Source organism: Chelmon rostratus, chromosome 21, assembly GCF_017976325.1.
Source record: "Chelmon rostratus isolate fCheRos1 chromosome 21, fCheRos1.pri, whole genome shotgun sequence".
In the NCBI taxonomy this organism is placed as follows: Eukaryota; Metazoa; Chordata; class Actinopteri; order Chaetodontiformes; family Chaetodontidae; genus Chelmon; species Chelmon rostratus.
The window spans coordinates 12,493,269-12,514,909 of NC_055678.1; the positions used below are offsets into that span (position 1 = coordinate 12,493,269).

The window sequence follows — 21,641 nt, forward strand, 5'->3', positions numbered from 1 at the left end:
TTAGTCGTTCATGTAAAGCGACGAGTTTGCCAGCACCGGTGAAAATACAACCAGAGTATGAAAAAATATTAACACCGAACGAGGAAGCGTAAAGAAAGCAGGCCGCGTTTTAATATTTTTTACTCATTTTCCTCCGGAGACGCCATTTTTGAAGGCGGCTGGCCGCTGTCCGTCCTCCCTCTCCCCCCTCTCTGTCTCACCGTCGAGTCTCACTCAGTGTCTGCGGTGACCTCCATTCACCGGCCCACAGTCTACCAACCAGCCCCGCGTGTTTTTCCAGATTTTCATATTATTGATAGGCTAATTATTAATTCAGACTACATTTTACGCCAACAAAAATAGTCAGCTGGTGGAGCTGAACGCTGCGATTGGCTGAGACGCATTCGAGTGCAAAAGTATTTCCAGTAATAACCAGATTTATTTAGGCCTCCTGCAGCCACTTTGCAAATTCACATCCCAAATCGTGCAGCCTGTTTGACAGTATCATTTCCTGCGATCGCATGTTTAAGTATTTAAATAGGCTGCAGGTTGCTTCTAATCAGCATGTTAATAGTGCTTATTTTCTCCCTTTACATATGCCAACATTAACATTATGCCAACTTTGCCTTTTTTCCACCCTTTTGCTAATTTTAGTATTTGGGGAACCTTACTGCCAAACCCCATATGCACTTGATTTGTTCACCAGCAGATGGCAGACTGGATTTTATGGTGATTATAAAGGAGGAGGAATTGCTGATTACATTCAACAGAGACATTCGTCTCTGCTCTTGCTCATATTTGGTGTTTGAGCAGTGTTTTCTGACTCACTGTCATTGGCTTGACTATCATACTAACCTGTCACTATAATAAATTGCACCCATCAACTACAAAATTGCATTAGAGCATCTAAAATACTTAATACTGCTTATTGTAAATGTGATCCCTTTTGTTTACAGGTGATACTGATGCACACACTCACTGGGCAGATTTATCCATAAATTCATCATTGTGTGTATATGAGTGTTTGTTGCCCTCTAGTGGTGAAGCCAAATTCTGTACAATGCTATAAATACTTTGCAGTGACTCCAACATTTAGTCTATTTACAGTAGATCTTTTGGGGGGCACTGTGTCACAGATACAAAACATGAGAGAAATATCTTCTGTGTTTTGTTTTACCATGTTTTGCCCTACAATATCCATAACTATAATATCCAAATATATAGAAAACATCACAAGGTCGATTTTCTCTCATGTTATGTTGGATTGTGAAATAGTATAAAATACATGTAATTTGAATAAGCATTATTTTAGGCTTAAATGCACGCAATTTTTTCACTTTTATTCAGTTAACGTGACAATGATATCTCCTTCTTTCTTTATATCTTTTTTTGTGAAAAAATTGTGCTATGGATATTGTCCACCCAACATTAGGAAAAGGTGCTTCACATCATCATCCAGATGGCACTGTTGTAAAAATCTTGCATACACCTAGAGGTTCTACAGTTATATGAATGTTAAAAACGCAGTACATTTTGATGAGTAGCAATGGAAAAACACACCCCTTTTGTCCTCGGTAAAAAGATACACACACGTAAGTGAACTACTGTAACAGATGTGTGATGAAAAACCTTTTGACTGTAGGACAAAAAGCTATGTAATGTTCAGTAAATCTCAAAATGCACAAAAAAAGTATGTTTCTCAAATGTTTTCTGTGTAGATTAATGTAACTACATAGTCAGGACAGGATGAGTTGGGTGTCCCATATAAGAAACAACTGTGTGTTCCTGTATGGAATAATCTCACTAATGCTGCCCACATCTGCTTTTATTTTTATCTTTAAAAGCCTCAAAACTCAGGATTATTTTCACACTATTAAGTTGCGTCATTTCTAACAGCATGTTTGATGCTAAATCAGCATTTTATCGGTTAAACAAGTGCTAAGGCTCTCAGCTCAGCCTCTTAAGCCAGCAGTGTAAAAAAAAAAAAAAAAGTCAGCCCCAAACTCTTTTCAGGAAAAGGTCCTCCCCTGTAGTGAGTATTTTAGATGCATTATGAGGCCTTTGTAATGTATAATGCTTGAGTCAAAAGGTCAGCTATCTGCATATTCATTAGAAAGACTGTAACACAAAGGACAGGAATGAAAGAATGTAAGAATACCTATGTAGGTTGATGTACATGAATGGGAAAGAATATCAGAGACAGGTAAAGTAAATAACTAAATTGTAAGAGGAGAAATTAAAGTGAGAATTTCAACACAAACTTCGAGTAATCTCTTGCATATGATTAATTTCCATCAGATCCCCTCTTTTGAGCTTATCGTACTCGGTCAGTGTCATGCGTCCTCCCTCCCTCCCTCTCCCCCTCCCTCCCTCCCTGACCATCTTTCCCTCCATCTCTGTAACTAATCTGTAGCCATACTTGACTTCAGCTCGTGCAGCAGCGCACCTCCACGAACTCCAGCTCTCTTCTGTCAAAATGCCAGACTCTAACGAAGCTGTGCCAGCACCGTGCCAGGTTATCAGAGAGGATGTTGACAAATGGTGAGTCCTGACAGGAGTGGCATGTAATTTGGTATTTATACAAGAAAAAAAAACACAAGTTCAAAATTCTACAGTGAATCATTGCATTTTCTCCAGCCGGCGTGACAGCCTTTGGTGTGGTGTGGTGTGCCTGTGTACAGAGTGTCTTTGTGTAACTTTATGCCCTCAGGGCAGATTCATTAACTGTGTTTGGGTTCCAGCTGAATATTGGTCACTTTGCATTACATCCTTTTGGCCATCCTCAGTGATCGCTTATCTAGTTCTATGCATGACATCCAATGTAATCACATTAACTTCTCCTCTGGGCTCAACTTGTAAGAGTGCCTGTGGAGTTATCACTAATTCTAATTGGAGTTAATGTTGAATACTTGTTCACAAATGTCAGTGCATCCACTCTACATCATGGGACTAAGTGTCCTGACATTTACAGATGGTTCTTACAGTAAAATACGTGTCTTGAGAAGCATAAATAGACCTGAGGTTTAAAATAGGCTTCCACATGTATGACCTATAACAGAGGACCGGAACATTCCATGCTGGTGGTTCGTGTTACATGCAAGAAGCGACAGACATTTGGTTCGCATCCACGTGCAGCAGTGATTAGTGTTAGTGGAGCTGCTGTACAGATTACACACTCTTGTTCTCATACTTCATCAAATGCAGATAAGAGCAGCTGTGGGGTTTAAGTTGAAGTACTTTATTATCAGGCTATACTCTGATAATCCCTTTGATGTTCCTTATGTCCTCCACACAGTTTCAGGTGACATAGCTTCTACTGTGTCTGTTTTACACGTCTCAACACTGACATCATGCGATTTGCACAATTTTAACCGAAACCCAAAGGTAATAAACCCTGCGTCATGTGCAGAGAGTGGTATGTGTGTTTTTGTTAATCTGGTTTTGTGTTTCAGTGTCAGAGAGAAGGGAGCGGAGGACTGTAAAGATCTGATAGATGCCTTCCAGGCCTGTATAAAAACCCTGTCTGAGGGATCATAATACATGAGGAAATGCATCTCAATAAAATGTAAGTTCACACAGATGACTACAAATCATCATCATCCAATCATTCCAGTCTTTTAAAGCAGCAAAATAGTTAACCACGGTGCTAATCAGTGGATACTGGAATGCTGTTTCATTTAGATTTTTCTATTAAAATTTGTTTTCTTGCCATTTTGTCACATCGCTTGACAAATTTCACCAGCAAATAACCAAGAATGCCATCAGTGAGTTCATTAGGAGATGAACCCTGAAGCTTTATATAAGATGTGCCGCTTACAATATAGAAGTTACTGACTTTGTCAAGCCACTCGTGGTTCTACTCCATGTTTCATTTCATGTATTTCTATAGAAACCATAGAGTGGAGTGCCTGCTGTGGAGTGGAAAAAAACTTTGATACCAAATTATTTTGCATTGTATTTGAATCACATTTTTTGTCACATGCTCTACCAACGATATTTCCAACTTTTTTTTTTTCATCACAGCTCCACTTTATCCTTCGTCCTGCACTTTACCAGCATCCCCTTCTTTGCTTATTGCACTGGACCGAACCATGTGAAAAACTGAAGAAGGGGGGTGATGATGCTGAACTTCTGATACTGTATGCTTCTGTCAATGTGATTTTTTTTTTCACATGTTATAACTCCATTACGGACTGTATTATGAGACTGATTATCTATGTACTGTAAAGTTTTTATGCACAAAAATACAACAAATATAAAGCATGTCCGTTTACCACAACATGTGTATTTTTTTTCTTATGTTATTAATCTGTCAGATGCACTGGCTGTTGGAACCTCTGCACTGGCCGAGCACAGAGTAGTTATCCTTAATGGAATTAAGAAGATCTTGTTAATCTCTGCTTAATCCTCACATTAGTACCTGCACTGAGCGGTCTAATGCCACTTTTCCAGTCTGAGCTCTGGCAACGACTGTGAGGACTGTGGGAATGCAAAAAGGTTAGACTGGAGAAGGGACCTGGAAGAGAAGTTTTTCCGGAATTCTTTGTTCTCAACAGGGATAAGAGGAAAAGGTGTTTAGGAGCCAAAAGGATTTACTCACAAGCCTGATGTTACAGTATAATTCTAGAGGACAGAGTAGATCCTGGTACTGTCAGCTGAAGGAGAGGTTCAGGATCAAGCTCTGGAGAGACAGAATCCACATGAAGCTGTCAGATATACAGTATATACACTATTTTTCCCAGATTGTGGATAAGCAAAATTTCATTCTGCCCTCAAAATCTTACAACTGCACACTAAGAAGTTCAGTCCTACTTTCGCTTCCCTTGCTATCCTCCATTCTTTTGTGGGAAAAACCCAAGCATGATATTCACAATGTAAAGTTGTTTCTTATAGTCCATGAAGGCAGACTTCATTCATTTTCTCCTGCAGGGAGTGTCATTCACGGCACTGGTTTATGTTTTGATCTCATAAGACCGTGTGTGTCCCATCAGAACGAACCAGAAAATGAGTATCTTTTCCGTTCTATTTCTGCTCCACGGTTGGAGACAAATCCTTCTGGCTGCGTGCAAATCGACCAGCTAGGCGCAGATGAAGATGGGCTTTGGGGAATTATCCGCCCACACACAACATTTCAAACTGAGATTTTAGAGATTTTTCAAGGCACTTTACAGATGATACATTCAAATGTCCTACTTACCTTTTTTTTTTTTTACGTGAAACTGTCATCTCTGCCTGATTCATTTAAATCAGCATCCAACACTTGTCTTTTCAATTTCCTCTCCAGATGAGGAGGTGTGATGGTCACCCTGCTTTAAGGGTGAAAAAATAAAAAAGAAAGAAAAATGTGTGGTTTTCAGCTGCTGAAACCCTCCCCCAATATCCATAATTTGATAATTGACAACACAAAGCAATAGAAACGTGGGCTGTGACTTGACACTTTCTGGGACATTGCTGTTATGTGGTGTCATCATGTGCCAATTTGTAATAATGTTGCGTAAAACTGAGCCACGATTTATTTGTTTTTTTTACACGAACCATTACAATAATGTGTTCTGTTTAACTAATAAGCCTTTTTCACCTCACACATTTTGACTTGTCATAGTAGGAAATGCACACGTGCTAGCAAACACATTAACAATGGCTCTGTGCTATACAAGTGTCTCAGTAACCTATGAGAGTCAGCCAGGAAAAACCAGGAAACTGAAGCAGCTAAAGCATCATTCATTTTATTATCAACATCTGTGCTTTTCCTGTGTTATCAGTGACTATCAGCAAACACTAAAAACTAAATGAACACACAATAGTGAAAATCTTAATCAGGCATTTTGAAGATAGGTCTGCCATTTGAAAGCTTTGACATGGACATTCACATTTTATTCTCCTACTCACTACATTTGAGCAGGAAATAATGAAAATTCTACCCCACAACACTTATTTTCATTTTTTTTTTAATCAAAAGTTACTTTGAACATTAACATTTTGCAGACTGTCCAAAACATTTGTTCATCTAATACAATATGATACATTTTTAGAGATTTATGGATGGTCAGTATGCCACAACATTAAAATTATTTCTGCACAGTAATAATATCAATCAGACATTTTTACTTCTTACTTATATCATTTTATTCAAGGAGAAGTACTTGGTTTATATGATAATGAATGCAGGACTTTTACATGCAATGGACAGGGGGTGGAAGAATATTTAGTAAAAGTAGTGATACCACAGTGTAAAAATACTCCATTAAAAGTGCAGGTTCTGAATTCAAAGTTTTACTTTAGTAAAAATACATATGGGCTGTCAGTAAATTGTACTTAAAGTATCAAAAATAAAACTACTCATCATGCACAATGGTCCCATTCATAGTGTTATATTTATCACACATTGTATCATTTTTTAATTATTATTAATGCATTATGCAATGTTTTAATGTTACAGCTGGTCGAGGTGGAGCTTATTTTAATAGTATTACATACTGTTGGGTAGTTACATCACTTTCTATAATGTGGCTTTGTATGTAGAATATTATTTATTATTATAAAGTATAGTGGGCAAATAAATGTATTAGTGTAGTGGAGACGAAATATGAAATAGCATAAAATGGAAACGTTAAGTACGAATACTCTAAAATTGTACTTAAGTTAAATATTAAAGTAAATGTACTAGTTATTTTAAGCCACAATAATTTATTTTTTTACAGTAAGGTATTACTATTTCATTTATAAGTAAAATATCCCTTTACTTCTTCTACGTTATGTCACTCTTCAGATTTTACACCTCATATCGAGTCAAAATGTAAACAAAGTAGCACCTGTGGGACACCAGGGATTCTGAAAGGCCGGGCCGGACCAGAGCCGGGCCAGAGCCGGGCCACAGCGCCCCAGAGTCCCCTCACAAGCAGCGACCCATCCGCTGCCTCCGGCGATGTTTACCGTCTTTAACAATGACGGTGAGGCAGGTGTCCGCAGCAGCTCAGGGGGCCCACAGTGTGACCGGCGGTGCTGAGGTGAATGCAGAGATAAGCGTATTTTGAGGAAGACGATCAGGAGGAGGAGGCGGGGGAGGAGAAGCGAGAGGGGAGAGGATGGAGAGAGAGTGGGACCCGGATGCTGATGCGAGTGAGGCGAAGGAAGGAAGAGGAGAGAGAAAATATCGATTTACGGCAAGAAAACCGAAGGGAGTGTAAAACGGGGGGCCTTTACACTGCGTGAACTGCTACCAGAAGTGAGGAGGGGGATAAGGCAGTCGATAATAGTGCGGGTTGATCTGCGGATATCTCTGTGTTTTTTTTTTTTACCTGTGTAACCGCCGGTGAGGGAGGAGGACACGCCAAAGGAGAGAGGAGAAGATGCTGTGATCCGCTACTTGCAGTGATGTAGAGAGGGAGAGACGGGGAGAGTCAGGGAGGGGGAGGACTACGCTAAAGATGGTTGTTTTGCGAGGAAATATTGTGAGAATGCGGCGGCCGTCTGATCCATCTTACCGTTTGGCGATGCCTGGAAACTTCAGGAGGTGTCGGTTTTTTTGACAGGCGGCGCGAGAGAGACGGCCGTTGGTCAAGGCGTTGAAGCTAAAGCTAGCCTCGCTGCTGTGTGGGAGAGCGGCGGCGAGGCTAAAATAGCATGTTGTTGCACCTGTGAAACAGGCCTGGTAGAGAGATGTAAATTGGTTTCATTTCCAGTGCTAACATCTACTTGACGACTTTAACGTTTTGCTGGTCGACCCAACCGGTAAATGTCATAAATCTGTGGAGCAGACGTGAAAAAAACTCGGTTGTTTTAAGGCTATATAACGTTAACGTTGCCCTGCGCTAATTTTCTTATTAACCGTCATATATAGTTAAAGTCATACATGTAACACGGTGCAAGTTATACAAATAAGCTAATGTACAGAAGTCAAACTGATTAGTTTGCCTACCTTTTCATGTTTATCTATAGGGTAGTGGTCAGTATTTAACGCATAAAAACAGCCTTGTAACTTATTGTCATCTCAGTTTCTCTGCTTTAACCGAGCTAGCTGTTCTGTTAAATATCAACGTTATACATGTTTGCCGTGCTCCAGGACAGAAATATTTATCTGTTTATTAACCAGGTTTAGGTGAAGAATGTTCATTTATCACCCGGATGTTGTAAATCGGCACCAGTTTGACTTGTTCATTTTTTACATGTTCACCCAGTAACTCAGTGCTATCGCTGAAACTAACAGGTAGTCCATCTTCTGAATTGAACACCATCTTGTATCCTACGGTAAATTCTGTACAACCTGTATAATACCACAGTAATTGCAATAACCACAGTGCAGTTGTAGTAGTAGTAGAAGTAGTAGTAGTAGTAGTGTATTAGCCTCCAGTCAGAGCAGTATGAGTAAGGAACTGTCTCTCGGTCAGTCAGCTCAATATGTTGGGCCCTACCGACTGGAAAAAACACTGGGGAAGGGACAGACGGGTGAGTACACTAAACTGTTGTGTGTAAAATGATCATACTCTTCAAATGTGACATTTAAAACTCATGCCCCTCTTTTGCCTCTTTTCATTCTTGTCTTCCAGGACTGGTCAAGCTTGGGGTCCATTGTATTACGGGTCAGAAGGTAGCGATCAAAATAGTCAACAGAGAGAAGCTGTCTGAGTCAGTCCTGATGAAGGTACAGTGTGACACTGCCACAGTTGTTGCTCACAGTAACGATAATGATGCTAATTTTGTACATAGCCAGGTGCGTTCTGCTGTACACAAACTGCTCCATATCTTCTATATTTAACTTCTGCATTAGTTAATGAATTAACCTTCGCTCTGTTGCTTCAGATATGACACCGACCGGCTTGTGTGCTCTGCTTCGGTATCTTCATCTCTTCCTGTCCCTTTGTCTTTCTGTCCGTCTCGTCTCTCTAACCAGGTTGAGAGGGAGATTGCCATTCTGAAACTGATTGAGCATCCGCATGTGTTGAAGCTGCATGATGTTTACGAGAATAACAAATACCTGTGAGTTCCCCCCGCATTCAGAAGAGCCTCACTATTGGGTTCGGCACAGCCTGCGTGCTTTTGTTGTTGTTGCTGAATGCTGAATATTGGAGTGGGATGGGTATAAATATTACTCTAAGAACTATATTAATCTGCTCTTGTCGCTCTAATTCTCACTTTTCCTTCATCTCCTGCAACAATTCTGCAAAGTTTTTGATCTATCTTGAGGAAGAATACTCCCCAAAATGCTTTAATGCTCTTAAAAAGCAGTTTTTGGAATAGAGAGGCAGCTTGGCTGAAAGGGATAACAACAAAAAATCCTCAGTATTGTGCTCCTAGAATCCAACATCATATGTTGATGGTATCTAGCATCAATTTTCTGAGGTTTGATTTATTGTTTTTGTTGTTTATTCTTTTTGTTCCTCCTCCTGTCTCGCATAGAAGAATGTTTTAAATCACGCTGTCATCCCCGTATGCCGGCAGGTACCTGGTGTTGGAGCATGTGTCGGGAGGAGAGTTGTTTGACTACCTGGTGAAGAAGGGCCGGTTGACTCCGAAAGAGGCCAGAAAGTTCTTCAGGCAGATCATCTCTGCTTTGGATTTCTGCCACAGTCACTCCATCTGGTTGGTTTTTGCATAGAGCAGGCCTTCTTAAATCGAGATGTGGGGCATGTGTCGGGTGATGGTTTGCGAACTTATTAAGCTCTTTGGAGGCCTGCAAAAAAGAAACCATTGGCTGTACTGATATTAATTCATAGCCCTCTCTTTAAACAATAAAGATTCAATGGCAATTTGATGTGTCATGGCAAATTAAGTCAGAAGTTCCTGCTGCCTTAGTCAGTAACAGCAAAAATGTGTCTTAAATATGTCATTCTGATTTAATACTGACTTAATATTTGCAGGCACTTATCATTCCCTAATTTCTTTTAAACTTATTACCTTTTTTGTTTATCAAGCAATAAATATATATTATGACATATTATAATATTTATGTCCCCGTTTCGAGCCCTAGCAGTCAGAGTTAAGATGAAATGCCATAATCTTCACTAGAAGGCTAATAGTATCTGTATGTGTTTGCGCAGTCACAGAGACCTGAAGCCCGAGAACCTGCTCCTGGATGAAAAGAACAACATCCGTATCGCTGACTTTGGCATGGCCTCCCTACAGGTGGGAGACAGTCTGTTAGAGACCAGCTGTGGGTGAGTATCTGCTCTGTGAGCGTCTTCATAAATAATGTGTGCTCGCATAGAAAAAGGTCATATTTTGTATTTCAGGAGCTTGCAAAGTAAACCTATACATATTATATAATGTAACATTGTTCACAACAAAGAGTACAGAAGTTGTCACAGAAGCGAAAGATGTTACATCAACAGTTATGTGTCTATAGACACAGTACATGCACTGATTTTAGCATTGCTGCCATTCATACAGAACTTGTAATTCATTTCTCTTGTATTTTAGATCACCACATTATGCATGCCCTGAAGTTATACGGGTAAGTGTTCCGCTCTTACACAGCATCTTTCTCAAATGTTGGCACCTGTAATACAAATTAGCGAATGATGTTGATAAATTATTCATTTAGTAGTATAGTTACAAAGCTACATGCTAATTGTTTCAAAGTCATAAAAATTATTTAAAAACTCTTAATGGAATATAGAGTCTGTCACCTGGGTCGTTTTTAAGAAGAAGGTTGTTTTTAAGTGATTCTTGATGGCACTCATGCAGGAAGATTATCCAGTTCTGTCTATGAAGACATGGTTTCACTGTGTGTTGGGCTGAGATTGCTGTATCATAATGGATTAAAGTGTTTCATTTGATACAGATTTCTTTTGAATGACATTATATAGGCTTGCATGGGCCCTAAATGAGCTAAAATTATTTAATCAATTAATGTGGCTCCATTGTGTTTTCAAGTCATCAGTGGGGAATTCATGGGGATTCTGTCTTTGGCAGGGGGAGAAATATGATGGGCGGAGAGCAGACGTGTGGAGCTGTGGGGTCATCCTTTTTGCTCTGCTGGTGGTGAGTCTACTCCTGTTTTAACAATACAGTTTGGTACCTTTGCAGATTCCCCCTCACCCCATTTTGTCAAGTATATTTTATGACGTCTCTTTCTCCTTCCTTTCTTCTTCTCTCGTTTTATCCTGCAGGGCGCCCTGCCTTTTGACCATGACAATTTACGCCAGCTCCTGGAGAAGGTGAAGAGCGGGGTGTTCCACATGCCCCACTTCATCCCCCCGGACTGCCAGTCCCTGCTCAAGGGCATGATTGAGGTCAACCCTGAAAAGAGGCTCACGGTACGAGACTGTGCTCACACCAGGCTCATACACAGGCCGCTTGAAAGGCACCCAAACACCTGGAATTCATAAGTCTCATATGCAGACTAAATTATCCCTGACTCCAGGGGTAATTTAGTCAGATTTACACCTGTGTTAAATTGTCCACATTGAATGGGGGTGACCTCTCCTTCTCTCCTTTTGTCCACTTTTAGATTTGCCTCCCTGGCTTTGCTTTTGCTCTTTGTAGCTGCATCTGCACTCGAGCATTTTAATTATCATCGCTGACATGGACTAGAAACACAGTTGGATTTACATTGGGTGCTTGCATCATCAGTGTGTTTTAGGTGCATTTACGCCAAGATTTTATGTTATTTTTTTTGTATTAAAGTACAGTCAGAACCAGCAGTAAATTTCTAACTGGTTCGATAACATTTCACACAGAGGATGAGGTGATTTTATGTTCTCAAAAACAAGAAACATTGCAAAGTTGAAATTGTGGTTTTAATATACAACATTCAGAGTGGATAAGGTGTCTTTTGTGCATGTAAAAAAGTATCTGGTGTGAACTGTTTACACAGCACAGCTCTGTGGCCATCTGGCTCTAAACAGACTGTAGAAACTAATGGCTCCATCTGCCCTGTCACCCCTTACAGCTAGAGGCCATCCAGAAACATGCCTGGTATCTGTGAGTATACGTTCATTTTTACATACTGAACTGTTGAATGAACCACTCCTTTACAGTGATGTTACATCACATGTAATCAAATACATTTTATCTGTGTCACTCGTGTGTTTCATTGTGTGTGTGTGTGTGTGTGTGTGTGTGTGTCTGTGGCTCCCAGGGGCGGTCGTAATGAGCCGTGTCCTGAGCAGCCTCCTCCCAGGCGAGTGTGTGTGAGGCGAATCTTGTCCCTGACTGAGCTGGACCCAGATGTGTTGGACAGCATGCACTCGCTGGGTTGTTTCCGAGATCGAGTCAAGCTCACGCGTGATTTGCAATGTGAAGAGTAAGTGTTTTTATAACCCTAAACATGACTGTGTGTCTCAATGCCCAATTGTGCACTGAATGACCAGGAAAACAGAAGTACTTGCAATGCAGTAGCCATGCAATAAACACATTACTCTCTTACTTAAAATGGACAGCTATTGGTGTTCATAATATTTTGTCTGCTTCATTTATATACAGGGAGGGTCATGTAAACAAGACATAGCAACAATACGGTACATTGGACAACAACATAAAGCTGAAATCAAGCAAAAATGGCAACAAACATATTAAAAACATTTAACATCTCAATAATTAAAAATCAGTTACAAAAAGTAGTATTTATGACCAGACTGTTGTATTAGATTGTGTTCAGCAGTTACTTTTATTCTGGTTACCCAGTCATGTACTTAATGAGTTTCAGCATCTGATTTCTACTGACCCCTGTGTATTGTGGGAAGATATTTTGAGTGCTGTTTGAAAGCAGAGACGGGGATATGGTTTCCTCTCCATCATGCCACATGAAACTCCTCTTCTGAGTCAGGTTGACTGACTTGCCACAGGGTTAAAGCATGAGGGATGCTGGAAAGACTGATGCTGTATCCAAATTCAGGGACTAGATCCTCCAAAGGATAAGGCCTGTGAATTTGGGCTTTCATGTCTTGCCCAGAAAACATAATCTAGCCTCACGAATATCAAAGTAATGGTGCAGGCCAATGCTCCTTGTCAGCTTAAAAAAAATAAATAAATCAGGTTTACCACAACAAAGTGATACTGAGGCCCTCAAATGATACACAGGCTTGTTCTCAAAAAAGTCTATTTTGTTGGTGTTTCTTTATGTACTAATTTAAAGACCGCAGCCTTTGGAGGATCCAGCTCCTGAACATGCAGTTGTATGGAACATAGTATGAGAATGTTAATGTTTTAGTAGAGAACAATGGACAAGCACATCATCAGTTATATAAAATGGATAAATCTTCGTGTGTGTGTGTCCATAAATGGATGCGCTGTATCATCAGCCTTTGACTCTCTTAGAGGGAGCCCTGTTGAAGTCTTGAGGTTTTTTATCACATGTTGTTCCTTTCTAGGCCATTCCATCCAAATTTGAACATTTGATTCAATGGATCTTATTGTTTCCCTCTGTTTGTCTCAGGGAAAACCAGGAGAAGATGATCTACTACCTACTGCTGGACAGGAAAGAGCGCTACCCCAGCTATGAGGACGAGGATTTGCCTCCGCGCAATGACGTAGGTCAGTCATTAGGGGGCAGGAGGGATCCACTCAAGGGAGGGAGCTGCTTGACTCATTCTCAGTTTCTGAGAAGCAGTTAAAGGACAGTCTGTGAGTCTGGTGCCATGCTCAGGTACTCATTACCTCCACCAATGGATTGGGAATTATTTGAGATTATGATATAAATGGTATTAATCTTTGGATGAGTACATCTGAGAATCAGTAGTAAAACATAAAGCAGTATGACAGACAAGCGTGTGTGCCTTTATGTGGGGTTTGGCTTTGTTGTCAAAAATCCTCTCTAGCTTTTTAAAATGATGGAATGTGTAACATTTGACCAATTAACAAGTCATGATCGTCTTTTACGATGTTCAAACTAGCCTTTGCAGAACATCTGCAAGATTTCTCTTTGGGACAAAACTGGGAGAGGGCAGCTATTCTGCCAGTGCAAATGAGGCTAAGTTTGTCACAGTCACAGATGGTGTGAGTGAGAGAAAAATCACTTTCATCATCATCAGACTTTTCAGAAATGCAAAAGAGAAAATAAATGCATGGTGACAGAGTGACTGACAGCAGGGAGCCGGATGGTGAAGATGCAGCAAGTTTTCTTACTAATAGGAAGCAAGTGGGTTTAATAGAAGACTGTTTTTAAAGACATTAAAATTTTGAGAAATATTTTAACAATGCCACTGCAAGGAAAACAGACCATCTTTTTGAGAGTTGTCTTATTTCCTGATGGCAGTTACACAGCGTATCATGTAATGTTATGTCATGTCTGTAATGTTGCATCTTAAACATAAGCTTTAAACTTCCTGTGGTAACTTTATGGTGGTGATCTTCAGCAGACCCTCCTCGAAAGCGTGTTGACTCTCCTATGTTGACACGTCACGGCCGCTGCCGCCCGGAGAGGAAAAGCCTGGAGGTGCTGAGTGTTACTGAACAGGGGTCTCCTACTCCACCTCGCAGGGCCCTGGACACAGCTGCGCACAGCCAGAGGTACAGTATACAACACATGGGACACTGTAAAACATAAAAAATAATAATAATTTGCTAATCCTTTAATTATTTTATCAATATCATCAATTGAAAACAGTATAAAGACAATATATTTAATATTTCACAACATCAGCTTCTTTTTTTTGTAAATATCTGCTTATTCTGGATATGATGCCTGCAACACATTTCAAACAAGTTGGGACAAGAGCAACAACAAACTGGGAAAGTTGTGGAATGGTCCAAAAACACCTGTTTGGAACATTCCACAGGTATACAGGTTGATTGGTAACAGGTGATAGTGTCATGATTGGTTGTAAAAGGAGCATCCTGGAAAGGCTCAGTCGTTCACAAGCTAGGATGGAGCGAAGTTCACCACTTTGTGAACACATGATTGTATGAAGGATGTTACTGCATGGGCCCAGGAACACTTTGTAAAGCTGGCGTCAGTAATCACAGTTAATTTGCAAATGAAAGCATTATACAGCATCGCAGCTTTTTTGGAACTGGTGTTGTATTATGCTTACACATACACAGTACACACTATAAATATGTGGTGTTGGTTACACTCACTTTTTAACAATCTTTTGACCTCTGATCCCCATCAGGTCTCGCTCAGTCAGTGGAGCATCAACTGGTCTGTCCTCCAGCCCTCTCAGCAGTCCCAGGGTAAGGGCCTGCTGGCCAACTTTTAACACACTGTTCACACATAACTGTCGCTGCTTTGATTACCGGCACTACAAGCATGCATTACAAAATGCTAAGTTTCAAACATAAATTTTTAGCATGTTACTTCCCCGTAACATAGTATGTGTACAGGAAAAGGAGGGAGGACTCATCTCAGTATGAACATGAGGAATTATTACAATAAACAGAAACTAAATCATTTGCTGTGTTTCAATCTGCATATTTTATGCGCATTTTAAGTATTGTATTTGAAATGGTTGATGGAAACAGCACCATTTAAAAAGAACTCAAAAAAGTTTATATGGTTGCTTGAGGTGAAAAATAGTTCAATTGCTTAATAGGAAATAGAGACACCTGTAATGAATAATTTCTGACGTAGTAAACGTTTAACTCACATGACTGATGTGAAGAAGAAGAAAAAGCTGTCAGTGGAGAATTCCTGAAGACCTCTCCATTGTTTTTCCTCATAGATGACCAAAGCTAACTGGTTTTGTTTTTTCTTCTTCTTTGAAATTTATTGGCAGTTGGCCAGCAACTAATTTTATTTCCAGTCCGTAACATCTACTACTTCTACTCTGTTTATTACAGCCATGCATAACATAGCATATGCTGCCAACGTTTGGCCAAACTACGCTTTGTGTAGCCTAGTTTATTTGCTTCATACCAAGTGATGGAAGCAAAGCTAATTCTTTTTTTCTTTCTTCAAATGTTTAATTTCAAATTCACTTGACAGTCAGATAGAAACATGGCTAGTGTTTACGTGGGCATTTGTTTTAAGACAGATTTAAAAATTTAAAGCCTTAATCATCAGTTTGTGTACTGCAATGTTTTCTAGCCAGCAGAGTTAACGTTGGTTAGCTTTTCCATTGTGGCTCTTAGTGTACACTGTGCTCATTTTTATGTAGGCCTTATAGTCTTGTCCTGAGGTGAGCAACCCTGTAAACAAACTGTTATTTGGGATTTTAAGGAACTGCTGACATCAAGCTTGCAGTGGGCTATTATTTAGTGTTTATGAGTTTCTTGCACAAAATTCCCATATCAACATATTGTGGTTCACAGTTGTGGTTAACCTCCAAAAATACCAATTTTTACACACCACCACAACACCGGCTCCTCTGATTAAATCTCTCACCCAACAGATTTGTGTGGCATTTTTCTTCTATCTTCATGTCACTTCTCTTCCTCACCATGCATGAACTGACTGCATGCACAATTTTTAAGAAAACGGACATAGAACCTTTAAATTAGGGTTGTTTTGGTTTATGGGATAGTCTGCTTTCATGTTCAATGTTCCAAACTGTATTAAAACAGTCCCTAGATGGTACATTAATTAAGCAGTTACTGCACAGTTACACCTTCACTGCCACTGTCCTTTGTCACTGCATTCTTAACTCGGTCACCGCCACAACTGTCATTAAACCCTCACTCACACAAGATACAAAAGAAATGCTTTTATATTCAGCACTGGTATTATTGCTTTTAACACTTCTCACAACTCACAAGATGCACTCTTTCTTATCATGAAGCATGATATTCATTTCCATCCTTTCTCCATGTTCCATCCCCTCTCTTTCTTGTTATCCATCTCTCCCACCCCACAAACCCACTCCCCAGTCCTATCAGAGCCCCGTCTTCACTTTCAGCCAATCAGACGTCACCTCTGCCACCGCTACCCCCCTCACAAAGGAGCCCAAACAGGGAAGCACCACTACTCCTCGCTCAGCACGGGCTCATGACAAGCCCAAAGCTCCCCCCAACCCAAAGACCCAGACCCTGCCCACCAAGGGACCTGCCGACCGACCCCATCTGCAGCCCATCAAATCCCTGCCTCTGCACAACCCATCCTCCCGCTCACCCTCCCCCTCTCCGCTCCTGTCACCCATCCCCCGTTTCTTCTTCCCCTCGTCCTCTGTCCTAAAGTCAGTGACTAAGAGCTTCTACCCAAACTCTGCCCACTCTGTGCCGCAGGTCACTCCCCAAGGCTCTCCGTTGCCCACACCCCTGGGCACCCCTGTCCACCACCCTCACCACCCCTCCTCCACCCCGCCCTCCTCTTCCTCGTCCTCGTCCTCCTCGCGGGCGGAGGGAGGGGGAGGGGTGGGCTCGCTGTCGCTGACCCCGCCTTCCAGCCCAGGAGGGGGAAGCGGCATGGCGGCCAGCAGCTCTGCCCACTGGAGGACTCGCCTCAATTCTTTCAAGAACAACCTGCTGGGATCACCCCGCTTCCATCGCCGCAAACTGCAAGGTGAGCCGTGTTTTTACAGATGTGCCAGCATCTGCACAGGTATGGAACAACTAGACTGAAGTAGGCCATCACTGTCAAAAGGTTCCCTGTGTTGTAACACTGGTAAAAAATTAATTTTCCAGAGCTCTGTAATGGCAATGGATTATACCGCCACTATATTTTTGTCCTCTGGGTTCCAGCTAAAGATCTAATATTGGACACAAATTAAAGTTTTAAAAGTGATTCATCTCTTTCAGTTCCCACATCAGAAGACATGTCCAGTCTAACACCAGAATCCAGCCCTGAGTAAGTCACATTCCTTGAGAGAAGCTCTGCTTTCCGATGTTTTCTATGGCTCCCTGTATTTGCTCATATTATTTAATTTTTTTCGTCTGGCGACCAGGCTGGCCAAGAAGTCGTGGTTTGGGAATTTCATCGGTTTGGAGAAAGAGGAGCAGATCTTTGTGGTGATCAGAGACAAACCCCTGAGTTCTGTCAAAGCCGACATTGTCCACGCCTTCCTGTCTGTGAGTATCTGACGTGGTCTGTGTTTCACGCCTCTGTTTGTACAAAGCATGGCTCTCACTGGCAACGCTGTGAGGACTTCACACGCACTCTCATACTGTACACACTTCATTTCTGTCACTATTTCAGTTTTCTCTTTATTTCAGTCTCGCTCACTCATGGCACGTTGATGGATCACTTTGCTTTCACCAATGGCTCACTCTTTCTCTCTTCTCCTCACCCTCACCCTTTGTCTCCCTATACTCACGTTGGCCCCCCGAACCTCTCCCGCCTCGTAAGTCTGTCGGTCTCTCTGCTTCTTCTCTGTCTCCCCACCACGCAGATCCCGTCGCTCAGTCACAGCGTCCTCTCCCAGACCAGCTTCCGGGCCGAGTACAAATCCTCCGGCGGCCCCTCCGTCTTCCAGAAGCCCGTCAAGTTCCAGGTGGACATTGCCTTCTCCGAGGGCGAGAGGGAGCGGGACAGGGAGAGGACCGAGAGGGAAGGCAGGAGGGAGACAGGAATCTACAGCGTGACGTTCACCCTCATATCAGGCAAGTGGAGCGGACATTAAACCCCTTCAACAAGAGGATCGATATTATTATTATGTTAAACATACCCTGTTTCTAGTCTTTGCGCCAAGCTAAGCTAAGCTAACTGGCTACTGACTGTAGCCTTATAGTTAACAGACTGATATGAGAGTGGTATCAATCTTCTTATCTAACTCTCTGCCACAAAGTGAATAACCTTGGTCAGGCTTACTCTTTTTTATTCAACAACATTATATTGCTTTCATAATACTTTACTTAATACTTTAGGTTGTATTTTGTGTAGACATTGGGCACTGATGCATCTGAGAAGTTTGGCCCATTTGCCAAAAAAAAAAAACGTTTTCTTGAAAAACATATTCAAACGCAACAAAATGTGGCCTGAAAAGAGTGTAGTATAGCTGTAGTTTTGGTGCTGGAAGTTAAGGATCACATTGGCCATGAATGTTATTATTGTTATGAATGATACCCAGCCCACATGTGTGTGCCTTGTCGCATCTGCAGGTCCGAGTCGCAGGTTCAGACGAGTGGTGGAAACGATTCAAGCTCAGCTTCTCAGCTCCCATGATCAACCCATGGTGCAAGCCCTATCTGGTGAGACTGCTTTTACACACTTGAGCACACACCAGAGTAGAAAAGTAACATTTATCGCCTTTGACTCTATTCATCTAGGTACGTTCAGGGGGCTCATTTAACAATGAGTGTTGTATGTGTGTTTCTTCTGCATATTTGGAAATTAACACTTTTTTCTTTTGAAGTACCTTTAATTTTAATTTTAGGCTCCAAATCACATGACTCATACTTCTTTCTTTGTGCTGGAAATGTTCAATATTTACAGAAGAGGATGGTGCTGTTTACAGCAATGTCTGTCCAAAACCACTCTGCCTGCAACCCAAGGAGTGTTGAGCTTACTGAATATATGCATGTTTCATTTTTCATTCAAGCTGCCTTAAATTTCTTTCAAGTAGTGGTTTGTGTGGGATCGGCATCAATGGATCCTTTAATGCAGGCTTGAGACATGGTTGTTAATACTTCATTTTTTGTTTTGCTAAGAATTCTCTTGAAAGGTCATAGACTCCCATCACCTCCAGTTGCCACAGCTGAGGGAGAAGAACCTCTGACTGTCAGTTGAACAACTGACTGGTGAACAGAAAGAAAAAGGATGGACCTAATTTTCAGGCCCACATTTTTAACCACACCTGCATGTCATTCATTTGTAGCCCTGACCCACAGACACTGTAGCATGTATACATTGAGAGTGACTTTCCTGTCTTCCTCTTCTGATCCCTTCCCAGATGAGAAGAATGGCCGGCCCCACGGGACCCCCACCCGCCAAAACTCGAGGCGCTCCGAGGGTGGGGGCGACAGGTGCGAGTGGGGCGACCGGGCAGATGGCGGAGGCATAGGAGGCAGCGGAGGAGTTCTGCAGCGCAGAGGCTCGGCAAAAGAGAGAACCCGACTGCTGTCCTCCAATGGAACCCAATCCCAACCATAGGATAGAAAGCGTGACCAAGTAGCAGGATGCTTGAACTACACCGGAAAGAAGAAGACAGTATAACTTCATCTCCAAGTGTCCCTGCAAGCCATGAGCTACTCCTAATCTTCCTTGACTAAGTTGAAGGTGTTGGACCATAGCAAGGATTGAGCCTTTTTGCCCGTCATGCTTTTTTTTTTCCCGACTCGACATTCTTTTGATTGTTTGGATCACCCGGATTCCTACATTTAAATGAGAAAGAAGTGTTAAGGAATCACCCTTTAATGAAAAAAAAATATGTGAATGAGCAGTTTGGTATCCATCATAGATACAGCTTCACAGATCAAACTAGGAATTTTGAAGTGCTAATGTGCATGCCAGTTAGCAAACCAGCCTGCTAAAGGATGCTGACGTGATCAGATAGGCTAGTCTACCATATCATTGTAATACAGTATCTGACACCAAAAAGAAACAACAGTCTTGTGATGGTTCTCAAGATTACTTTTAAAATTAACCAGTGCGCTCATATCATTATCAAGCAACATGCAATTACCAGTCCATACTGAAAGAAATATAGATGTATCTCAGCAGATGAACCCTAAGAGTTAGCAGCCTACTACCACTTCAGTGAGTGGTGATGAGCTGAACAAAAGGTCCTGATTTTCTCAGGAGAAACTACATCCTGGAATTCCAGCAGTGTCTTCTCCTGAGGTAAAGAAAACCAACAAAGTAAGCTAAGTAAGTGAATGTGAAAAAAAAATATTTTTTTATTTAGTTTTAATTTCTGTTTACATATTTCTTTTGAGGATGTCAGTAGCACAGTGATAGCAGTAAAGCAGTAACTGAAAACACTCTACAGTGTTGGAGAAGGGAAGCTGACCAGTTGCTTTTTTAGCAGGCGTTCTTTTAAAAGTTAAACGTTCTGATTCTTTTGTATTTCCTTTTAACTCAGAGACAATGTGAAACAGTGCGTCTAAGATTTTCGCATTGGACCTTTGTTGCTCTGAAGAAAAGTATTTTTGATTTGAACAGAAATATGAACATTACTATATGAAAAAAAAAAACTATGCGTGAATAGTTCCATGAACCTCATCACAGCTGTTTGTGCCCAGATTGAATGAGAAGAGCATTCCCGGCCTGTGGATCAAACAGAAGCCACCTTTCTCGTCGAGCTTGTCTCCTATTGCCATAGTATTCACCTAATGACTCCGAACAAAATAAAACAAAATGGGAAAAAAAATAAAGCCACAAAGGAAATTCATCAAATGGACATTTTCATAATGCCGGACTTGAGAGGCTTGCGATGTCAATTCCTTGTTGAACAGGACTTCAAAATGGGAAACAAGCAAAGAGTCTCCCAGCCCCCATGCTCCTCACTTCAGTGTTCACCAACAAGCCACGTAGTCCATCACTGCACCCGCACTCATCACTGAGAGTCGCACCATTCTGCAAGCAGACGTAGCAGCTCGGACAGTCATGTATTACTCCAACACTCTATCAGACTAGTCGATGTTCATCACCAGTCTTCCATACAGCACAATATGCAACAAAAGTGCAGAATGTTTTCAGAGAGATACATGCTACAGTTGTGTTTATTTTTGATTTTTTTAATTTGTCCATGTAACTGTCCATCTATTTATTTATTTATTTATTTATTATTTATTTATTTATTTGGTCATGTGCTTGTTTGTGTCATGTATAACTAGTTTTTATGCCAACAAAAATACATCAAGAGCCAATTCAAGAGACCAGTTCTATTTCGTTTCTCATTGCCACTCTG

At 41.2% G+C, this 21,641-nt stretch overlaps 1 protein-coding gene across 1 annotated transcript; it reads left to right on the forward strand.

Annotated features, from left to right (window-relative positions):
- The first annotated feature begins 8,339 nt into the window (after window positions 1-8,339).
- On the forward strand, window positions 8,340-20,035 carry LOC121624863 (serine/threonine-protein kinase BRSK1-like). Its single transcript, XM_041962812.1, has 19 exons — window positions 8,340-8,424; window positions 8,526-8,620; window positions 8,870-8,955; window positions 9,418-9,558; window positions 10,017-10,133; window positions 10,396-10,429; window positions 10,891-10,959; window positions 11,088-11,234; window positions 11,870-11,901; window positions 12,059-12,223; window positions 13,355-13,452; window positions 14,274-14,427; window positions 15,033-15,093; window positions 16,798-17,356; window positions 17,593-17,641; window positions 17,739-17,862; window positions 18,183-18,393; window positions 18,892-18,981; window positions 19,683-20,035. The coding sequence occupies exons 1-19, from the start codon at window positions 8,340-8,342 to the stop codon at window positions 19,880-19,882; spliced, it is 2,517 nt and encodes an 838-aa protein (XP_041818746.1). The 3' UTR covers window positions 19,883-20,035.
- The last annotated feature ends 1,606 nt before the right edge of the window (window positions 20,036-21,641 follow it).